Consider the following 21,781-nt stretch of genomic DNA (forward strand, 5'->3'; position numbering starts at 1 on the left):
GTATTCACAAAGCTCTAGACATTTCTAGCAAGATCAGTAAAACTTACGCATATGAAAAGCATGTTATAATACACTCAAAGGCAGTGTTTCTCAACCATGTTTCTGGAGGACCAAAACACTGCATGTTTTGGATATCTACTTTGTTACACCTATTACAGATTGTTTAGTCTCTGCTAATAAGCTGATGATGTGAATCATGTGCGTTTGGTTAAGGAGACATGGAAAATGTGCAGATCAACCACGTTCTCCAGGAACGTGGTTGAGAAACACTACACAAAGGCATGCAGTTGGAAATGTACTCAACAAGAGACTTGTTAGGTTCATAAGGTCTGCACAATATTGCATGTTTTTGTCTGCAGTATGCAATATAATTTCACCATGACCAAAGTCATCAAGTAGCTCTATTTGGAAAGATTTAATCATTTTAGAGCAACAGGGATGGTTTTGGTGGGCAGTGCATCTGCATAAAATATCATATAAAAATGACATGCAATGATAAATGGAATAAAGCAGTGCTTCCTACAGGCGCAAGATGCGTGTGGCATGATTTGTTGCTATTTTCAGATCAGTGCAACCTTAATTTTCATGTTTTGCACCCTGTTGTTTAAATAGCAAATTCATTTGCACCACTTTGTGGACTCATGGGCGTGCTGGTCTATAAAGGATGTGTGTTAAGGCGCATTGCTAGTTTGAGACGTTAGTTCAAACGCTTAATACTCAGGATCTACAGCCATACACAAATATCTTTACATATGAAAAAAAATTAAAGCATTAAACTGTTACAAAAATTATTATTTTCTACATAAATATAAAAACCACTGGCTCCATGCCTTCCTCATCTCGGGGGGCTTTTTTCAGTTCATTCATGACAATTTGCATTTGTGTAATATTTATTATTAGTATTTTATTTTATTTATTTTTTGCATTTTATATTAATAATAATAATAATAATACATTTTATTTAAAGGCGCCTTTCTAGCAACTCAAGGACACCGTACAATCAACAAGAGGCATAAAACAACAACAGAAATAATAAAATATACACAACAATAGTGCAGATAAAATTAAGTATTAAAAGCCATCTTAAATAAGTGGGTTTTAAGGCTTGATTTGAATAGTGTGAGGGAGTCAATGTTTCTGTTGGCAGATGGTAGTGAGTTCCAAAGCCGCGGAGCAGAGCGGTTAAATGCTCTGTTGCCCATAGTTGAAAGACAAGAAGAGGGAACAGACAAGTGGAGGGAGGAAAAAGATAGCAGAGTGCGAGAAGGAACAGAAATGTGGATGAGGGCAGACAAATATGGAGGGGCGAGATTGTGGATGGCTTTAAATGTTAACATTAAGATTTTAAAGTCAATTCAAAAATGAACAGGTAACCAATGAAGCTGCTGCAGGACAGGGGTGATGTGATAAGGAGTTCTGGTGACGATATGGCTCTGAACGGATACAGACGGATACGGCTCTGGACGGATACAGTTCTGGACCAACTGAAGCTTACAGAGAGATTTATGAGTGAGACCAAAGAGAAGAGAGTTACAGTAATCTAAACGAGATGTGACAAAGCTATGAACGAGAACAGCAGTGGCATGAGGGGTAAGAGAAGGGTGGAGACGGTTAATGTTGCTTGGGTGGAAGTAAGCAGACCGGGTGATGTTACTGATGTGAAAATCAAAACATAGGGTGCTGTCAAGGATGACACCCAAACTCTTAACCTGTTTAGAGGGATAGATGGAACAGTCGTCAATTGAAAGAGAAAAGCTGTAAGTTTTAGAGAGTGTTAGTTTAGTACCAACAAGCAAAATCTCAGTTTTTTAACTATTTTGTTTAAGGAAGTTAAGAGAGAGTCAGGACTAGATTTCTGCTAAGCAGACTGTGAGGGATGTAGGTGGAATACAAGAAGACGGTTTGCCAGAGAGATATAGCTGGGTGTCATCCGCATAGAAGTGAAACTGTATGTTATATTTACAGAGAATATTACCAAGTGAAATGAGATAGATGATAAAAAGTAGGGGCCCCAGGACTGAGCCCTGGGGAACACCTGAAGAAACTGTGAAATGCTGAAAAGTGAATGATTTTAGATGAATGAACTGAGTGCAGCCAGAGAGATACATTTTATATAATATATTTGATTTAGTAAAATCAAGTTGGGGACAAATGGGGCATAAGAATAGGACGTGTCTTTTGATGTAACTCAGTTTTTTGACCACGCTTTGTTATTATTGTTCATTTTTTAATTTGCTGGAAAGTAGAACAAAATTTACAAATAGTTTTGAAACAAATCTTTGCGTTTAACAAGCTAAATTACATATGTAGGCTAATGGATGTCTTCAGTGCAGTGTGTACAACACCGTTTCCTTATCCACGCAAGTAAAGGAGTAAAGAGTAAAAGTAAAGAAAAAGTAAAGATTCCAAATGGAGGAGGCTCGTTCTTTATCTTTCGCTAGTGAAGCGTTCAGTTTTTCCATTCAGTTTTTTCACTTACAAAATAATAGTAAATGTACCATGGCGTGACGCAACTGACTTTTAAAGGGAATAAGACTCTGATTGGTTTATTGTACGTTATGCTCAAAACATAACCATAACTCATTAAGAGATTAAGCACAACCCTGTTAGACTGTATTTTTCTGTCCTTAAAATAGCAAAAGTGGATTTGGACACACCCTTAATGCTTTTTCGCTTTAGACTTTGTGCCTTGATCTTTAAAATAGAGCCCATAGACTTTACTTGGGAGGGCTGGCCAGGTATATGAACGGCCGCCCACATATATTTTGATAACAGTTTTCTTTTTTTTTTTTTAACCACCGTTATCATCCTTATACACTATTTGTATCGGTTTAAGATAGCCAAACATCCACGTTCAATTAACCCATGGAAAATCTTCTCTCGCTCCATTTTGTACTGCACATTGTGTGTGTGCCAGAACTGTCAACACCACTTATTCAAACAGTCTCACATGCTCTGCAGAGACCCTCAGAAAGGCGTAATTTTAAGGCTTAAAAATGCATCCAACAGTTTCTAAATCTCCTTAAATGTCCGGGAGTTGACTTTTGCTTTCACTTTCTAAAGTTGTTGCTTTTTTACTTTTTTTACTTTTTTACTTTTTTATTAAAGACTACTTTCCGCTTGACTTCACAACAAACCTTCTGAATTCTTTAGCCTAAACGATTCAAAAACCGTTATACTCTGAGAGGACGAAATGACATCCTAACTGGCTGCAAAATATATGTACATTATTAAAAATAGTCAGTCAACTTATTTGCCTTATTTAAGTAATCTACACTTTTTATTCTAATTATTAATGAATTGTTAAAAAATATTATCCATTTTAGAGATATTGTCTGTTTTTATTAATTTTTCCTGTAGTTTATTTCTCATTGTTTGAAAGACATGTACAAAACTACCATATTTGCACAACTGTATAGGCCTTTGTGATAGGCCTTGAATACACTCACCGGCCACTATATTAGGTACACCTTTCTAGTACTGGGTTGGACCCCCTTTTGCCCCTCTTGTTGAGATTCAACAAGGTACTGGAAATATGCCTCACAGATTTTGGTTTATATTGACATGATAGCATCACACTGTTTGTCGGCTGCACATCCATGATGTGAATCTTCCGTTAAACCACAGGGGAGGCCATTTGAGTACAGTGTACTCATTGTCATGTTCAAGAAACCAATCTGAGATTATTCATGATTTATGACATGGTGCATTATCCTGCTGGAAGTAGCCATCAGAAGTTGGGTACACTGTGGCCATAAAGGGATGGACATGGTCAGCAACAATTCTCAGGTAAGTTGTGGCATTGACACGATGCTCAATTGGTACTAATTTGTACTAATGGGCCCCAAAGTGTGCCAAGAAAATATCCCCCACACGATTACACGGCCACCGGCAGCCTGAACCATTGATTCAAGGCAGGATGGATTCATGCTTTCATGTGGTTGACATCGAGATGTGACCCTACCATCTTAATGTGTAAACTGTAGCCTCAGTTTCCTGTTCTTAGCTGACAGGAGTGGCAGCCGGTGTGGTCTTCTGCTGCTGTAGCTCATCTGCCTCAAGGTTGGACATGTTGTGTGTTCAGAGATGCTCTTCTACATACCTCGATTGTAACGAGTGGTTATTTCAGTTTCTGTTGTCTTTCTATCAGCTTGAACCAGTCTGGCCATTCTTCTCTGACCTCTGGCATCAACAAGGCATTTATGCCCACGGAACTGCCGCTCACTGGATATTTTCTCCTTTTCAGACCATTCTATGTAAACCCTAGAGATGGTTGACTGTGAAAATCTCAGTAGATCAGCAGTTTCTGAAATACTCAGACCAGCCCGTCTGTCACCAACAACCATGCCACGTTCAAAGTCACTTTCTTCCCCATTCTGATGCTCTGTTTGAACTGCAGCAGATCGTCTTGACCATGTCTACATGCCTAAATGCATTGAGTTGCTGCCATGGGATTGGCTGATTAGAGATTTGGATTAACGAGCAGTTGAACAGGTGTACCTAATAAAATGGCCAGTAAATGTATGAGTAGGCCTACATTGCAAACATTTAATGTGTACATTGTAATAATATATTATTATTAATTATAATTATTAACTAATTATTATCATCATTATAATTATGATCATTATTATTATTATTATCATTGGAAGTGCATCTGCATGTCTGTATTATTTATTTTAAAATAATATCAGCAATTTTATTTAAAAGTGACTATGACTTTTCACCTAGAGAAAAGGGAATTTTATAAGTGTACTAAGCTTAATGTGATTTACAGTGGAATAAACTAGCTTATTTTCATGAACAAAACCCAGCATTCCCTAATTTGATACCATCTTTGGTAATGACTTTAGTTTTAATGCACTGTATGTAATAAATAAAACTATATAAGCTTCCTTTTTTTCTCCTGCAGTTGAAACCTTAGAAGACATTCAGAAAGCATGGAAAGTGATAAAAGAGATCATGAAACGTCTGGACAGGCTTAAAGAGCAGTGGCAAGGCTTGTGCCAGACCGTGACCAGCCCCTGCAAAGCCCAGGACTGTGAGGATTTCTTTGAATGGACTGACTGGCATGACTGGTTAGAAGATTCAGAGACAAACAGGTTTAATTTGTACGTTTTCATTTAATTTCCAATTATTTGCGTGTTTTCAACAGCATTATTGGTTCTCTTTTAACATATTTGTAGTGTTTTTAATCCTATTGTAGTAAACTCACTCAATACTGTGTTACAGGGGGCTAGAGGAAAAAACGACATGCCGTAAAGGACACCAGCGAAGGACAGAGTTGCTGTTCCCCAGAAGTAAATGCTTTCATTTAGAGAAATACAACATACCTTTATTGTTTTTCCTTTTATTAATAATAAAATATATTTATTTTTATCTGCAGCTCCTGATGCCTAGGATGGGCAATAAATGAACCTTGATTTGACTTCATGGACAGAGTTTGACATCCCTTCATGGACAGAGTTTGACATCCCTGCTTTAAACAGTTTAAACCACTTTGTTTACAGAATCAGCACAACAGCAGTGTAAAATTTTCGATATGCACTTTGTGCATATGTTTAATGCACTTTATCTTGCTGAGAAAAGCAACATAAACCATCATAGGTTTTTAATGGTTATATAATGAAAATTATATTGGTTTTAATGGAAATTTGAATGGTTCTTTGGGTCTTCACTGATAATTTTTACATTTTATTGATGGGATGTTAAAACCAGTAAATTGTAATGGAATATGTCCTAAAGCACATGCAAAAGTACTACGTTTAATGGTTAAAATCTGAGGGTTTGCAAAATTTCTTACAGCCAAAACTATTACAGCTTCTGTTTTGTTCAGCAGGGAATTTATTTCATATTTTATGATTTCATATATAGAGGTGTTTAATGTTACTAAAGGGAAAACTCTCAGTCAAGAATTGTTCAGTACGAGATGTTGTCTTGTAAATACATGTTGTTGCCACTAGGGGGTGACAATGTATATCTATACGTTTACTGCTCACAGTCTGTTCACTCTGTGTTTAAAGCAGAACTGGCTTGAACCTGTAAAGGATTGTTCAATAAAGCTGTGAGATTCCTCAAAGTCTCTTATTGTTAGCCTTTAATTGCTTCTAAAAAGCCGTCATTACGAACAAACAATACAAACAAATAACAGGCTTACGTATTGAACTCTCTAGCAAGTTGTTTTATTGTGTTTTTATTTATTTATCAGAAGCAGTTTGTCTATTTGCATCAAAGTTTTAATTAGAATGTTTGGTTTTCTTTATGTTCAGTATTTTCATCTGTCTGTTCATGTTCTGTTTCATCTTATTTTGTTATGAAGCTGTCTTAATCAGTTTTACAATTACAATGGTTCCCTTGGAGTATTCTCTTTCTCGCTCTCTCCCACACACAAGCACACACACAGAGAGTGAGAGGATAGTTCCCATTGACTTAATATGTTTCTTTTTTCATTAAAAATATAGTTTCCTTCTTTCTTTAAAATATCTTCTTTTCAGACAGGTTTGAAACAAGTGGAGGATGAGTAAATGATGACAGAATTTTCAGCTTTGGGTGAACTGTCCCTTTAAGGTCCAGCTGACCATCAATATGTAGTTAATTTCAAAGTTTCTTATGCTTGTGGAAACATTTGGCCTTAAAATATATAAATAAACTTCACTTTTTGTCTAAAAAGTGTAATTTTCTCTAATCACTCTTTTTTAGTCATTCCATTATTCCCCTAACAAACCATTAGACATTAGAAACTTTGGTGCTGCGAATTTTGGCACTTTAGTGAATACACTACACATACAGAAATAAAAGTTTGCGAGTTGTCACTGGGGTGGTACCTTTTCAAAAGATACACATTTGTACTTAAAGAGTCCATATTGGCACCTTAAAAGTATATATTAGTACCTAAATATTTTAAGAGGAATAATTTTGTAATTTTTAGGTACTAAATTTAGTATTATAAATTTAGTTCAGATTTATATGTACCCTTGAGGTATTAATATAGACCTTTTAGGCACAAATTTGTATCTTTTGAAGGTACCACCCCAGTGACACACTGCAAAAAATGCTTTTCTTGCTTAGATTTTTTGTCTTGTTTCTAGTCTAACTATCTAAAATTTCTTATATCAAGAAGCATTTTTTAGACAAGCAAAACATATTGTCTTGTTTTGAGAAATATTGTGCCAATATTAAGTCAGTTTTTCCTTAAAACAAGCTAAATAATCTGCCAATGGGGTAAGCAAATTAATCTTGTTTCTTCTTTTGACATAAGATTATAAGTCTAAACAATGCTTCTTGATATAAGAAATTTTAGATATTTAGACTAGAAACAAGACAAAAAAATCTAAGCAAGAAAAGCATTTTTTTGCAGTGACAGCTCCCTTTATTTCTGAGAGTGTATGACATATCAGTCTGTCACTTTGTTTACTGTATTAGATTAGATCTACTGTACATTCTGATGCTCTTTGTTGGTTTGTTATTTTTTTTGTCTGTATTTCTAAGTTGCTTTGTACATACAAAAAACTGAATTATTTGATACATTTTTATGGCCTGCTCTGTTATTAACCTTTTTCACCTTGCCCATAACCATGGTTTTATTATAATGAAAGTGTAGCAATCGTGTTCTGGAGCGTTGAAAACCATGGTTAATTGTTATGAGGGACATCTCAATTAGTTATTAAAGTATTAGTAGACAGTCTATAACACTTTTTATGATAGCCCAACAACAGTTTCTGCTAACTAAAAGTAACTGTTGTATGTACATGTCAACTTAACCTGCAAACCACCCACAACCTGACAGTCCACAAATACTTTCCCATAACGAAAGTTATTTGTCGTGTAGTTTCAAAGTTTCTTTTAGTCAACAGAGTGTTTTTCACAACCGAAAGTTCACCACAATAAGCTTGATTGTACTATTTTGAGCTCTTGTTTATTCAGGAGGCTATCCAAAGCACTCCGGACACTTGGAGAGACAACAGGTGATTATTAAGCGTCTAAAAACTTGTCAAACCACCGTGTTATTGGATAGTAATGCTCAAATCTGCTAACTTTACGTTCCACAACACAGCAGATCCGCGTGCGCCTGGGTGATCATGATTTCACACAGATCGGCAGCGCCTCTTACGCGTGGCGCAGTGCGCGCACAGAATAGTTCCTTTGAGTTTGTCAAAGCCACGCGCCCGGCGCGCGAAGCCCGAGCAGGGGATTCATGCAGGGGGCGGGCTCTTCTTTTGGGAGCGTGCGGTCCGAAAGGGGGTGGAGGTGTGGCGCACGTGTAGAAAAGGGAGAGCAAGTTGCTTTCCCCTCAAACCAAGCAGGTGAATCGCTTCTTGCGAGCCACGCGAAAGGCACGAGAGCGGCGCATTACTCGCAAACTCCCCCTCTATTTATCTATTTATTTCACGCGACATGGAGGCAACTGTCGTCGCTACGACGCAACTGACACAAGACTCGTTTTATCAGCCTTTCTCGGAGAGCCTGGAGAAGCAGGACAGGGAGTGTAAAGTGCTGAAGAGACAGCGCTCGAGCAGCCCGGAGCTGCTCAGGTGCAAGAGGAGGCTGACCTTCAACGGACTGGGCTACACAATCCCTCAGCAGCAACCCATGGCGGTGGCGCGGCGCAACGAGCGCGAGAGAAACCGCGTCAAGCAGGTCAACATGGGCTTCCAGACGCTTCGCCAGCACGTACCGAACGGAGCGGCGAACAAGAAGATGAGCAAAGTGGAGACGCTGCGCTCCGCCGTGGAGTACATCCGAGCCCTGCAGCAGCTGCTGGACGAGCACGACGCCGTGTCGGCTGTGCTGCAGTGCGGCGTCCCGTCTCCATCCGTCTCCAACGCGTACTCGGCGGGTCCGGAGTCTCCGCATTCAGCCTACTCCTCCGATGAAGGAAGCTACGAGCATCTCAGCTCCGAGGAGCAAGAACTGCTGGACTTTACCACATGGTTCGACAGATACGAATCAGGTACGAGCAGTTTTCGGACTTTTTAACTTTTTACAGATCCCCCATGGACCCCACCATCAACCTCACAGCAAATATATTTAAGGCCCTCTGTTTCAAGTCTTCAGTTTTATACAAGAACTGAATTACGATGATTTTCATGGGTCTCATAACTTTTATTGTTGTATTACAGGTGCTTCAATGGCTACTAAAGATTGGTGCTGAAGAGACAGCAAGTGACCAGTCCTGGTCTTTGATTTGCTGCATGCTGGTGCCCATGAAGGACCCGAGTTCGTTGACTGAGCAAAGGACACTCACAGGACATTTTCTCCAGCAATGCACACAGATGATGCAAGTTTCCAAATGTGACAACTGCACGGGACTTTCGGAGTACGAGGATGTCTAAACTGCTGACTTGTGTCTTGTCACCTCATTCTGTGTTCAACGTTTTGCCCTGCTGATGCAATACTGTCTGAATGAGCACATTTTGAATGAGCCAGTGTGTTCCTACCATATTGTACAAATAACGAGGTGACCAGTCGTAGTTATAAGTAATTGAGGAAACATAGTATCAGGTCCCTTATACAGCGTCTGCAAGGGGATACACTAACGTTACACTAGGAAGCCCATGCACAGGCAAACTGTATATTACAATATTTTGTGCTAGATGTGTGGCAGTGTTTTTATACCGGATGAATAACTTTTGTATCAAAGTGTGCACTTGTGTGTTTTTATACAAACTTGTGTATATGCAATTTTTTTATGAAGAGAAACCTATTTTATGTAAAATAAAGATTTTATTTATTCAGATAAATGTCTTGTGTGTATCTAAAAAAAAAACTCCAAATATACTTTTTAAAAAGCATAACCACAATTTTTTTCTATGGTATCCAAAAATATATCAGAAATATGGCTGATTTACCTACACTAACATACATATTCACAGCAATATAGGACAACTGTTTTGAATTCAACAGTTCTTGTTATAATATTTAGCTTCAATCCTTGAGAGAAAGTTTCTTTATAGGGCTTTCCAATCCTCTTGATTGCAAATATTTCATAAAACAATTGCCATTGAGTATGTCAGCATGGTGTAACTAATTGTAGTCATTTACTGTATATACACAAAGGAGAATGACAGGCAGCTGTAGACTGGACGCAACCTTGGGATACAGTGTGTGAACAGTTAATTTTTAAGCAACAACAAAAAGTTGAAGAGTAAAGCAATTTATAACCCCTGAATACCTTTGTGGTGGAACCAATGTGTCCGTACCAACCTATGGAGGCTGTGAATAGACGTCAGCAGAAGACTAATGGTGATGAACTAACTGTCCTGGAGGGCATCCAAAATTTCCTACCAATGTCTGGTTTCCCTTTTTTCCCCTGTTCAGATTTAGCATATATGCTGGAATCAGCAAAGATAAAGAGGTCTGTGTAGGTTTGTGCAATTCACACTATCCTCATTTCGAAGCTAGCCTGCAAAAAGCTGCCCCATTCTTGCTTCAAATGACATCCTTCAAAGTGCTTCAAATGTGAGTCAACCAAGCACTAAGGTTCCGAGTGCATGAAAATTAGCATTTTCTATTGTGCGTGTGAAGTTTGGATGCGCTGTAAGGCCTTTCGCCATCATCCAATCAGACAGACCCGTGCTGATTTTGAATGGCCTCTGATTTAAGTGACACAAAAGCACTTTTGTGCGAGAGCTACACCATATTCATCACATCGTGCCTTCAACATAAATCTGATTGGATGTCTTGGGCACTTTGATGTCGCTCCAGTGGACGAGTGGTATTGTGATGTCTAACTTCAGCCTGTATGGACTATTTTCAGCACTTAGATCAGGAGGTCCTTTTAATTTGCCAAGAGTAAATTCATAAAAAATCTCTCCCCTAATAAAACACCAGCAGAATGATTGACACTACTTTACAGAGCCTCACACAAAAGCCTGATTTGGGTCCAGTGACAAATGAAAGGGGCCGGGTGCGGGGCCCATTCAGACTAATTTTAATCTTTCGCTCCCTCTGTTTTTTTTTTCTGTCTTTATCTTTTCTATAGTTTTTTTTTCTAGTTCTCATTTTGGAGATTATAGACTCTTAAAAAATAAAGGGGGCTTTCATAGTGATGCCACAGAAAAACATTTTTAGCTTCCCCTAAGATCCTTTCAGTGAACTGTTCATTTTTTCTTAGTTTGCTTTAAACAAAATACCATTTTAATGATTAAACTACACTCAGTTACACTGTATTTTCGCTGTCCTTTTAAAGGTGGGAGTATATATTGGTTACGATTAATAATAAGGTTTCATTAATGTTAGTTCATGTATGAACAACGCTTGTACATTATTTTTTAATCAAAGTTCTAATGCATTGTTAAAATACTTAGTCGTTCTTGTTAACATTAGATAATTTACTGTGAGTTGGCTTGAACTAACAATGAACAACTGTATTTAACATTAACAAGCATGAATAAATACTGTAATTAATGTATTGTTCATTGTGTGTTCATGTTAGTAAATGCACACTGTAAAAGATCCTGGTTGCCTTAAGTTTTTAGGCTGAATCAAATTAACCTTTTGAGTGCAGTAAACTTAAGATTATGTTAAACTGACTTAAAACAGATTGCATAACTTATAAAATTAAGTTAGAACAGGATAAACTTAGTTTAATAAGTTACAATGAACTAAAACATATGCTGTCAGGAATAATTGATCATATATTTTTTACAGTGCATTAACTAACATTAACTCAAACAACTTTATTGTAAGGTGTTATTTAACCCTTTAATGCATGATTTTTATTTTTGCCAGTCTGTATTACACAGCAGGTCTTTGGTGAGCAAGAATGTATAAATAACAGATTGATGGCCAAACTGCCCAATGGTGTAAAGTTGTTGTTTAATAACATTTACAAAGCAATAAAAATAAACGTTTTGCTATCTAATGAAACTTCTAAGGATATCTGCATCAATAGCATTATCAGTGACATTTACATCACATTACATTTATCTCAAAACCTTTTTCCCCTATATATATATATATATATATATATATATATATATATATATATATATATATATATATATATATATATATATATATATATATATATATATATATATATATATACTTCTTCTTTGTAATATTGTTGATAACAGACAGTGAAATATTAAAAAAAGTGGATGTATAATAAAAAAAAAACAATGAAAGAAGGCAGTGGATGATGTCCATTGAGAGTCAATTACATTTACAATTTTTAATATATTATTATATCTTATTTATTATATTTTATTATATCTTATTATATTATATTATATTTTAATGTATTATAAGTTATTATATTATGTTAAAATTTATTATATTACATCATATTATAATTTATTATATTATATTATATTATATTATATTATATTATATTATATTATATTATATTATATTATATTATATTATATTATATTATATTTTATTTTAATGTATTATATTATAAGTTATTATATTATGTTAAAATTTATCATATTACATCATATTATAATTTATTATATTATATTATATTATATTATATTATATTATATTATATTAATAGTATATTTTATTTTAATGTATTATATTATAAGTTATTGTATTATGTTAAAATGTATTATATTACATCATTATAATTTATTATATTACATTATATTATATCATAATTGTATATTATATTATATTATATTATATTATATTATATTATATTATATTATATTATATTATATTATATTATATTATATTATATTATATTATATTATATTGGTGTTATCATTATAATTTACTGCCAATAGTAAATGCATGTAACAAGTCCACTGTACCAGACCTTTGTAACTTGAACACATGCATGGATACAGTGGATTTTGATTAGCAAATCCAAGCATTTCCCGGCATTTCACGTCATTCTAAATATTATATACTACGTTTAAGGTCTGCCTTGTTTAAAGTGAATAATCTACTGCCCAATTGAGACAAAATTTAAACTGAGTCACAGGCAGGACAAGAAAAACTGCATCAAACACTCTGTTAACAATATCTTTTAAATATGAACATTTATTTTAGCATATGATGCGTCCAAAAGCTTACACAGCACGCCAGACATCTGCAGGCAAAAAAATAAAAAATGCTTTTTTTGGCTTAGTCCTTTTATTAATCAGGGGTCGCCACAGCGGAAGGAACCGTCAACTTATCCAGCATATGTTTTACACAGCGGATGCCCTTCCAGCCGCACCTCATCACTGGGAAACACCCATACACACTCATTAACACACAAACACTATAGACAATTTAGCTTACCCAATTCACCGTACTACATGTCTTTGGACTGAGGGGGAAACCGGAGCACCCGGAGGAAACCCATGCCAACATGGGGAGAACATGCAAACTCCACATAGAAATGTCAACTGACCTAGCCAGGACTCAAACCAGCGACCTTCTTGCTGTGAGGCGATCTTGCTACTCACTGAGCCACCGTGACGCCAAAACTAAAACATGAAATAAAAAAAGAATAACTGTTTAACTTTTATTAAAGGTTTATAATGCTAATCAAATTAGATGCATCTGTTTGGTAAATAAAGCAGGTCTCATAGAAAATATCTCATAGAAAAATGTGCAGATTTCTGCACCTGCAGATTCCACGTGGACCTGCTATCAAACAGCGACTCTGGAGGCAATATTTGTGCATCTCACAAAGCAGACAGAACTGTATTTATTTATTCATTTAGCAGATGCCTTCATCCAAACACACACCTAGAGCGAGTTAGCTGCCTTGCTCAAGAGATTCATCTGTGGTACTGAAAGTAAAAAAAAAAAAGGTTATTCTCTCCCAACTTTGAAGATCAACTCTCTACCCATTAGGTCACTGCTGCTTTTTTGAGGCAGCATAATTATTTAATCACGTACAAAAAAATAGAGAGGGCTTTGGTGCTAAATAAGAAAATATACTTTTACCCTTAAAAGAACACCCAAGCAATGATTTTTAGCTCAACTTCCATGAATGAAAAGCAAATGATTTTCGGATATCAAAGGACATATCATTGCTGCCTTGAAAACTAGATCGGAAGATGTCACCACCTGAGACAGGAAGTGAAGCAAAATTTGGATTCTGACATGCCCTAATGTCTTGTGTCATTGGAAAACTGCCCACGAAGGTAACATTTTAGTGCTGTCATTTTAGTGCTCAACATTTTAGTGCTCAACATTTTAGTGCTCAACATTTTAGTGTTGAATTGAACACAAAAATCAAGCAAATGGCGCAAAATTTAAAGGAGCTCGAAATGTTTTTAATCACCTAATGAAAAGATTTTGGCCAGCACTGATACATGTTGAGCATATCTTCAAACATTGTTTATTTTAAATAACATTATGTTTGCATATACTGTAGAAAGTGCTCAGTTAGCACTCAAAAAATCTACTTTAATTTTTTATGTTCAATCCACATAAACTTGTTAAAAGTGTTAAGTTAACTTAATCGATTTGTTTTTGGACAACATGAATGAATTGTGTGGAACCCTGCATTTTTACAGTGAGTGTGGAATCCACGGGTTGTCATAGACCAACGCAATTCATAACTTTTTGATTTAGTGGCTAATTCGTATGAATTCGTACGATCTAATTCGTACAATTTGCTCATCACCACACCTTTTTAAAATCGTACATTTTCGTATGACTGAAAACGTACAAATTCGCCACTAAACATGTGTCCCTCTTTAAACATCTCGTGTGACACTATTGTGTTTACGCATTCAGGCAAAGCCTATTTGAACAAAGCTAGGTTTTATTGATCACAAAAATTTTACATTTTAACATGCTATTTTACATTTTTCTTATGCTATTGTTGAAGAGAGTATTATTTTTTTTTATCAAATATTTACCGTAGGCTATGATAAAATTAATTTATTTTGTGTTAATTTGTGCATTAAAAAAAAAAAAACAACACAAGAAATGCCACAAATATTGCCTCATATTTTGAAAAAAAGTCACCAGAACTCATCACAGTCTTTTTAGGCTGCAATAATAAGAAAATTTCTTCACAACATCCAAGAGGGACTGCTTGAGCACTGAGCACACTAAAAACAGCCACAGCCTGGTGATTGCATTTGACTGCTGATTCATAACTGGGATTAAAATAGCAGTGAAAAATAGCCCAACCATAACAATAGGGAAAACACTTGTGGTTTAAAAAATATATTCTGATAAATGGTAAGTACAGTTTTAAATTCACTTATATCCCATGAATTGGACACCGAAAATAAAAGTTAGGCCAGCAGCTAGCTCTCTGTAACTCTCACATGGTCACCCACTGAAGCTAAGCAGGGCTGTGCCCGGTCTGCACCTAGATGGAAGAGCAGGGGGGGCTCAACCTGGGGTCTGGGTGGGTCCTAATACCCCAGTATAGTGATGGAGACTTTATACTACTCAGTGAGCGCCATTTTTTGGATGAGATGTAAAACCGAGGTCCTGGTCGTTAAAAATCCCAAGTTAAACCCTGACATCCTGACCAAATTTGCCCACTGACCTCAGTCCATCTTAGCCTTCTAACCTTCACCATTTCATAATTGGCTTCATTTGGCTGCCGTCGTGTCATCCAGGTGGATGCTGCACACCAGTGGTGGATGAGGAGATTCCCCACCAAAATGTGTAAAGCGACTGGAGTGTCCAGAAAAGCGCTATATACGTGTAAGGAATTATTATTATTATTATTATTATGAATGCCCTGTCTTTGACTGTCTGGAAAAGTGTTAAAGTTACATATTCCAGAAATTCGATTTTACATGGGAACCCTACATGTAGTATTAAAAAGAGGTTATAGGTGAGCAGAAACATCATATCATTTTTCAATCTAAGCAAATAAGTTTTTATATTAAACCTAGGCTATACTTTAACAGACATCCTAAAAAGCAGAGGGACGACTCATTTTGTTGTTGTTTTTTTTTTACTAGCTGTTCACAAAAAGGTGATAAAAATGAATAAATAAATAGTTATTCTTACATGCAGCCTCTTTAAAGGCATAGTTTACGCCCCCCCCCCCCCCCCCCCCCAAAAAAAAAAAAAAAAACTGATATAATTTACTCAACCCTTCTCTCTTTCAAATGTTGAACACAAAAGCAGATATTTAGAAAAATTCTGGTTGCTAGACCAATGGGTTCTATGCACAGCTAGCATTTTTCAGCCAATGATAAACTTCAGGAAAAAGCTTGATGTGATTATTTTCAATGCTATAAGATTCCTTTTACAGCATCGATGTTGTAACGTAATAAAATACATTCAGTTAAACAGACTTAAGCATTCATTTAGTTGTTCAAGCCTAAAGTGAGATAAACGACTGACTAACCACTAGCACCATCAGTAGCAGCAAGCGAGCGCAGAAACTCCATTGAATATACTGGGGTAAAATAAACTGTCATATTTTAAAAACATGGCGAGGGAAAAATAGAAATCAATGTAGTGCTTCTTGTCCGGTCTGAGACCCACTTTATATGGTATATTAATCAGGCAGTGAAAAATCGCTGATCTTTTAAGAAATCTGACCTTAAACGTGGCAATTTTATAATGAAAAGATAGTTCACTAAAAGCCCTGAGGCAGGCTGGCTGAAATTAAAAGTCTGTGTGAATACCTCATTGACTTCAATAGTGTTTTTCTCCTACTATGAGATTTGATGACATTCCCAGCAACAAACATTCACATAACGGAGACCAAATATTCCTTTTTAGGTGAACTATCCCTTTATGGCATTGGTGGGCCGATGTCCTGCATAGTTTACCTCCAACTTCCTCTCACACACCCCCCTGGAAGTTTCTAGTATACCTAGAAAAAGCTTTACTAGCTGGTTCAGATGTGTTTAATTGGGGCTGGAACCGATATATGCAGGACACCGGCCCTCCAGGACCGTTTTTGGACACCCCTGCTTCAAGGGATCTTTGCAAACAACTATATTTTGATTGTAATTGTCCTCACAACCTGTCAAACTCTGTGTTATTTGTTTATGTTCTATCAAAAACAACAGCTTCTGCTTTCCACGTTAATCGCGCAGCCAAATCCTAAGATACAATATTGTGGTCTCGGATTTCATGCCTCACAATGACACGATCCCCTTTATGCTTCATGAAAAAGTCCTTTCTCCACCTTTTTTCTTTCTGCTAGTGGTTGTTTATCTGTCTCTGGGCTCATGATTGTGTGCAGTCAGGTTGATTTAGGCTGTCTGGCTCTGCATGCTAAACGCTGTCTTAAATTGCCCTGCACCCTCCGCACACACTCCTCCTCACACACACACAATAGTCACCCGTCTCGGCCGAGGGCCAAAGCGACCCCCCTAAAAAACTTCACCGCACACCCAAAACAAACCCCAACTGTATACTGCTCATCTAAAAGAGAGAGTGTGTTTCACTCCACGTTCGAGTCTTCTTTTAAGTGGAATTTTCATCTCAGATGTTTGAAAGTCAGAGATGAGGGAAAGATTAGTCCTGTAATGTACGACGCTTAAACAAACAGAGATTTGGCCAACCTGTGTGTGTGGTCAGTGAGTATTTTCTGCGCCGGGGCCTTGTAAGCAAATACGCTCCTGAAGTTCCTATATCTCTCAGCCACACTTCCATTGTTGGGAGGTGTCTCATATCTCCATGGCTTCTGCTTGTTTGAGGAGCTGCTCTGATAGGGGCCCTCTTTGTGGGTGGCTTACTCAATTTATTCAGGCTCCTCAACGTAATCTAAATAATCAACAAGCTTTCTGGACTGGGATGGAGGCCGGTTGGCTGATTAGATGTTTGTGTTCCCGTGTTTATTTCCTGCTGATCAGCTGTGTTGTCTCATTATCTTAAGATGATTGTTATCAGAATGAGCAGGTATGACCTCACCGCTTGGCTTCAGTTCAAATGGCCTGCTGACCGGCACGTCTTCTGTGTGGGTTTCATTTACATTATAAAAATGGAAAGTTCTTTTGCTGGTGCAAAGGGATGTAAATGATTTCATGAGTGGCCGAGATGATGTTTATCTTCATCGTGCTTTCATTATAAAGAATGGCTTGTGTAGTAGATTTGTTTTTAATTTTAATAAATGATTGGAGCCATTGTATGGTTATTTTAAAGTATGTTATTTTTTGCTGTTAATAAAAAATAATTTATAGCTCATCACTGTGTTAATACTTTTACTGTTAAAGCAAATTATAAAAAAACTCTAATTATTAATAGAGCATTTTTTTTCTTGGGAATTGTACATAAGGAAGTACAACCCTTAAACAAATCCGAATAAGTTAGGACAATATAAAAAACGCAAATACAAAAAGGAAGTAATAGTTTCTAAATTTTTAGACAATTGTTTGCAGACAATACAACAAACATTATTATTTAATTGTGACATTAATTATTTAATGTGTTCCTCATGATTTTTATTGTTCTTTGTTTTTGTTTTTTAAATAAAATTATTCCTATTTTAGTTCTTGCAACACATTTCAAAAAAGGATTGTCGTCGCGCGCGTACTGAAGAGCGGTGTTGTCGCGCGCGTTATGATCAGAGGGGTTGTCGCGCGCATACTGTAAAGCGGGGGTTGGGGGGGTGGGGATTAGTGGATGGCGCGCGTACTCAAGAGCGGTGTTGTCGCGCGTCTACTTAAGGGTGGTGGTGGTTTGGGGGGGGGGGGGGGGGGGGTGTCGCAGGGGCACTTTTGATCATTTTGGAAGGGCACTTTCTATCCAAGACTAAAAAGGTTGAGCCCTATGTGTGCATGAGCCTGATGTCAACAGATGATTGTAATTATGATTTGGTACAAAAACAGCGTTCAAGAAAGGTTTAGTCCTTTAGGAGCAAAAATGGGCAGAGGATCATGAGTTTGCCAACAAATACTGTTTTTAAAAAATTTTCCTCAAAGAAAGAGAGAAAGACATTTGGATTTTTCGCCTTCAACAGCGCAGAACAAAACTAAAAATTTCAAGTAATCTGAAGGAATTTCAATGCGTAAAGAACAAGGGTGCAAGCCTAAGCTAAAACCGTATTGTGCCAAAAGGAAGCCCTATGTTAACAGTGTCCAAAAAACGCCATTGACTTCTCTGGGTTCAGAGACATCTGGGATAAACCATCACACAGTGGAAACATGTACTGTGGTCAGATGAATCAGAATTTTAGTTTTTTTATTTATTTATTTATTTATTTTTTTGGAAGAAATTGACGCATTGTGCTCCAGACCAAAGAAGAAAAGAATCATCCAGACTGGTACCAGCAACAAATCTAAAATCCAGGGTCTGTCATGGTATTGGGTTGTGTCAGTGCTCTTGGCAAAGGCAACTTGCACTTCTGTGATGTCACCATTAATGCTACAAAGTATATAGAGAATTTGGAGCATACTATCCTGGCTAGGCATATTTCAACAAGACAACGTAAAACCACATTCTGCACCCATTACAAAGTCCTGGCTGCGGAGGAAGTGGATACAGGTACTTGACTGGCCTGTCTCTGATAGAGAATGTGTGGCCCATTTTAAGTGCAAAATGCGACAATGCAGAATGAGACAAAATTACACCTGAAACACTTTATCACTTGGTGTCGTCAGTCTTTAAACGTCTTTTAAGTGTTGTGAAAAGGAATGGCAACATTAAAAAGTGGTAATGCTTTACTTTTCCAAATATTTTTGAAATGTGTTGCAAGAAAAAAAAAAGAATATTTTTACTTAAAAAAAAAAACAATAATAAAACTATGAGGAATATATTAAATAATGTGTGTTATATTGTCTGCAATAAAATACAAGTCAAGTAAATTTAGAAATCATTACTTTCTTAATTGCGTTTTCCATATTGTCCCAACTTTTTCTGATTTGGGGTTGTAGATAAAAAACGTTTACTTTTATAAAAGTATATTTTGTACTTTTACTACTCAATTTTCCTAAAACCTGCAGTCACAACTTTAAATGTTTATTGTTTCTTGTCTATGGTGATAAGTAGAGTAGTAAGTCTTGTGATTCCCGTCCAATCAAATGGTGCATAGAAAATGGCATTAGACAGACCGAAATTGAGCACAGATGCATTATATATGCAGCAAACATTTACAGTGTAGAAGCATTAAAAGTGTCCAAGAAGGCAAAAAAAAAAAAAAAAAAAAATAGTTGCATGCAACAACATTACATGTACAGTGTGAACATATCATCACAGATAGATTTTTGTCCCTTAGGTTACACAGATTTCACTCTGAATGTACAGTTGAAGTCAGAATTATTAGCCCCACTTTGATTTTTTATTTATTTCCCAAATGATGATTTGACCTATTTAACCTATAATTCACCTAGTTAAGCCTTTAAATGTCACTTTAAGCTGTATAGAAGTGTCTTGAAAAATATCTAGTCAAATATTATTTACTGTCATCATGGCAAAGATAAATCAAATCAGTTATTAGAGATGAGTTTTTAAGACTATTTTGTTTAGAAATGTGTTGAAAAAAATCTTCTCTCAGTTAAACAGAAATTGGAGAAAGAATAAACAGGGGGCTAATAATTCAAGGGGGGTAATAATTCTGACTTCAACTGTAAATGTATCAACCTGCTTTCTGTCTGCATATTATAAGTGCCTGTAATAATGTAATGCTTTCACAAATAATCCATTAATGTCCAATAATTTAACTTTTACTTAGAAACAACCTCAAAACATTACACTGTCATTTTTAATTGGCTAGGTATAAGATGGAATCATTTTCACAATGTAATACTCACTACTCTTGAGTACATTTAGAAGGACTGCTTTTTTAGTATGCATGTATCATATACTTTTACTCTACTTGCACAAAATTATTTGGCACGTAATGGTACTTTTATGAGTATAATTTTTCAGTATTTGTTTCACTACAGGGGGTTTGAAAAAAGGGTTTGACAGGTTTGATAAAAAAAAAAACTGAAATATTGTGAAATATTACAATTACAAAAAATTTTAAAATATTTTTAATATAAAAAAATAATACAGGACACTATTAAATAAATATAAGTACAGCCTGGATTTCAGAAGTTGGGTAATATGCAATGGAATCAAGAATCTGTGATTTATTACTTTTTTTTTTTTTAACTTGCATTTATTTGACAAAATACCCAGAAAAAGTTCCCATTGCTTTTACTGACATACTTAAGTGCACAAAAATATTTCTTGTACATTACGAAATATCGGAACAGAGGCTAAATAACAGTAAAAATCCAGAAAATCCCATTTAAACAGCTTAGAAGCAGTCCACAAAAGCAGGTAAAGTGGTGATATGACAAGGTTTCATGTTAGGGTGTAAATGAGCCTCTCAGTCTGTTCAAAAGCAGGATCATGGCCCATAATTGTGTACCAAAAGTCATTAAAGTCAATAAAAATAATTTTAATGTCATTTATCAATGCAGAATCACAACTAAACTTATTCTCAAGCCTCCATGTTTAATTTTATGAAAACATTGAGGAATCCAGAGAAATCACTATCAGTATAGAGCAAGACAGGACACCTCAGCTGAATGTGCTCCAGGCTTTGAGCCTCAGATGGCACTGCATGAAAAAAATGCAGTGCTGTTAAATAAAGCCACATGACCTTATAGGAGAACTTTAGAAAAACACTGCAACTGAACAGAGTCTGCTGCTGCATCAAGAAATGCTGCTCGATTGTTTGTTGATGGTAAAAGTTGTACATATGCTGTGTGTAGTAGTAATGCTGCTGGTTCTCAGGGCCTGAGCTGATCTCAGCTCCTCAAGAACACAGTTGGGTTGTGTGCCGAACTCAGATGAGTCTATATTTCAGCTTGTTTCTGGGAAAAAAACAGACACTGAGTTCTAAGTCACAAAGTTCAAATAGACCATTCAGACTTGAGTGACAGATGCAAAAGCAAACATCTGTTATGGT

The 21,781-nt window shown here is 36.3% G+C and overlaps 2 protein-coding genes across 3 annotated transcripts in view; both read left to right on the forward strand.

Moving 5' to 3' along the window:
* The window catches only part of si:ch211-210p4.6, a 16,641-nt gene extending 10,562 nt beyond the window's left edge, over nucleotides 1-6,079 (forward strand). For both annotated transcript variants that reach the window (XM_087261800.1, XM_087261801.1), the window contains exons 8-10: nucleotides 4,913-5,111; nucleotides 5,233-5,300; nucleotides 5,387-6,079. In XM_087261800.1, the coding sequence (XP_087117926.1) occupies nucleotides 4,913-5,111; nucleotides 5,233-5,300; nucleotides 5,387-5,400 (281 nt within the window). In that variant the 3' untranslated portion in view covers nucleotides 5,401-6,079. The remainder of the gene's footprint in view (nucleotides 1-4,912; nucleotides 5,112-5,232; nucleotides 5,301-5,386) is intronic.
* A 2,232-nt stretch (nucleotides 6,080-8,311) lies between these two features.
* On the forward strand, nucleotides 8,312-9,735 carry ascl1b (achaete-scute family bHLH transcription factor 1b). Its single transcript, NM_131231.1, is given in 2 exon segments — nucleotides 8,312-8,950; nucleotides 9,120-9,735. Coding segments are annotated over 2 exon segments (588 nt in total). The 5' UTR covers nucleotides 8,312-8,394; the 3' UTR covers nucleotides 9,152-9,735.
* Nucleotides 9,736-21,781: the final 12,046 nt, after the last annotated feature.

This window comes from Danio rerio, chromosome 7, assembly GCF_052040795.2.
Source record: "Danio rerio strain M-AB ecotype USA chromosome 7, GRCz13ab, whole genome shotgun sequence".
NCBI lineage: Eukaryota > Metazoa > Chordata > Actinopteri > Cypriniformes > Danionidae > Danio > Danio rerio.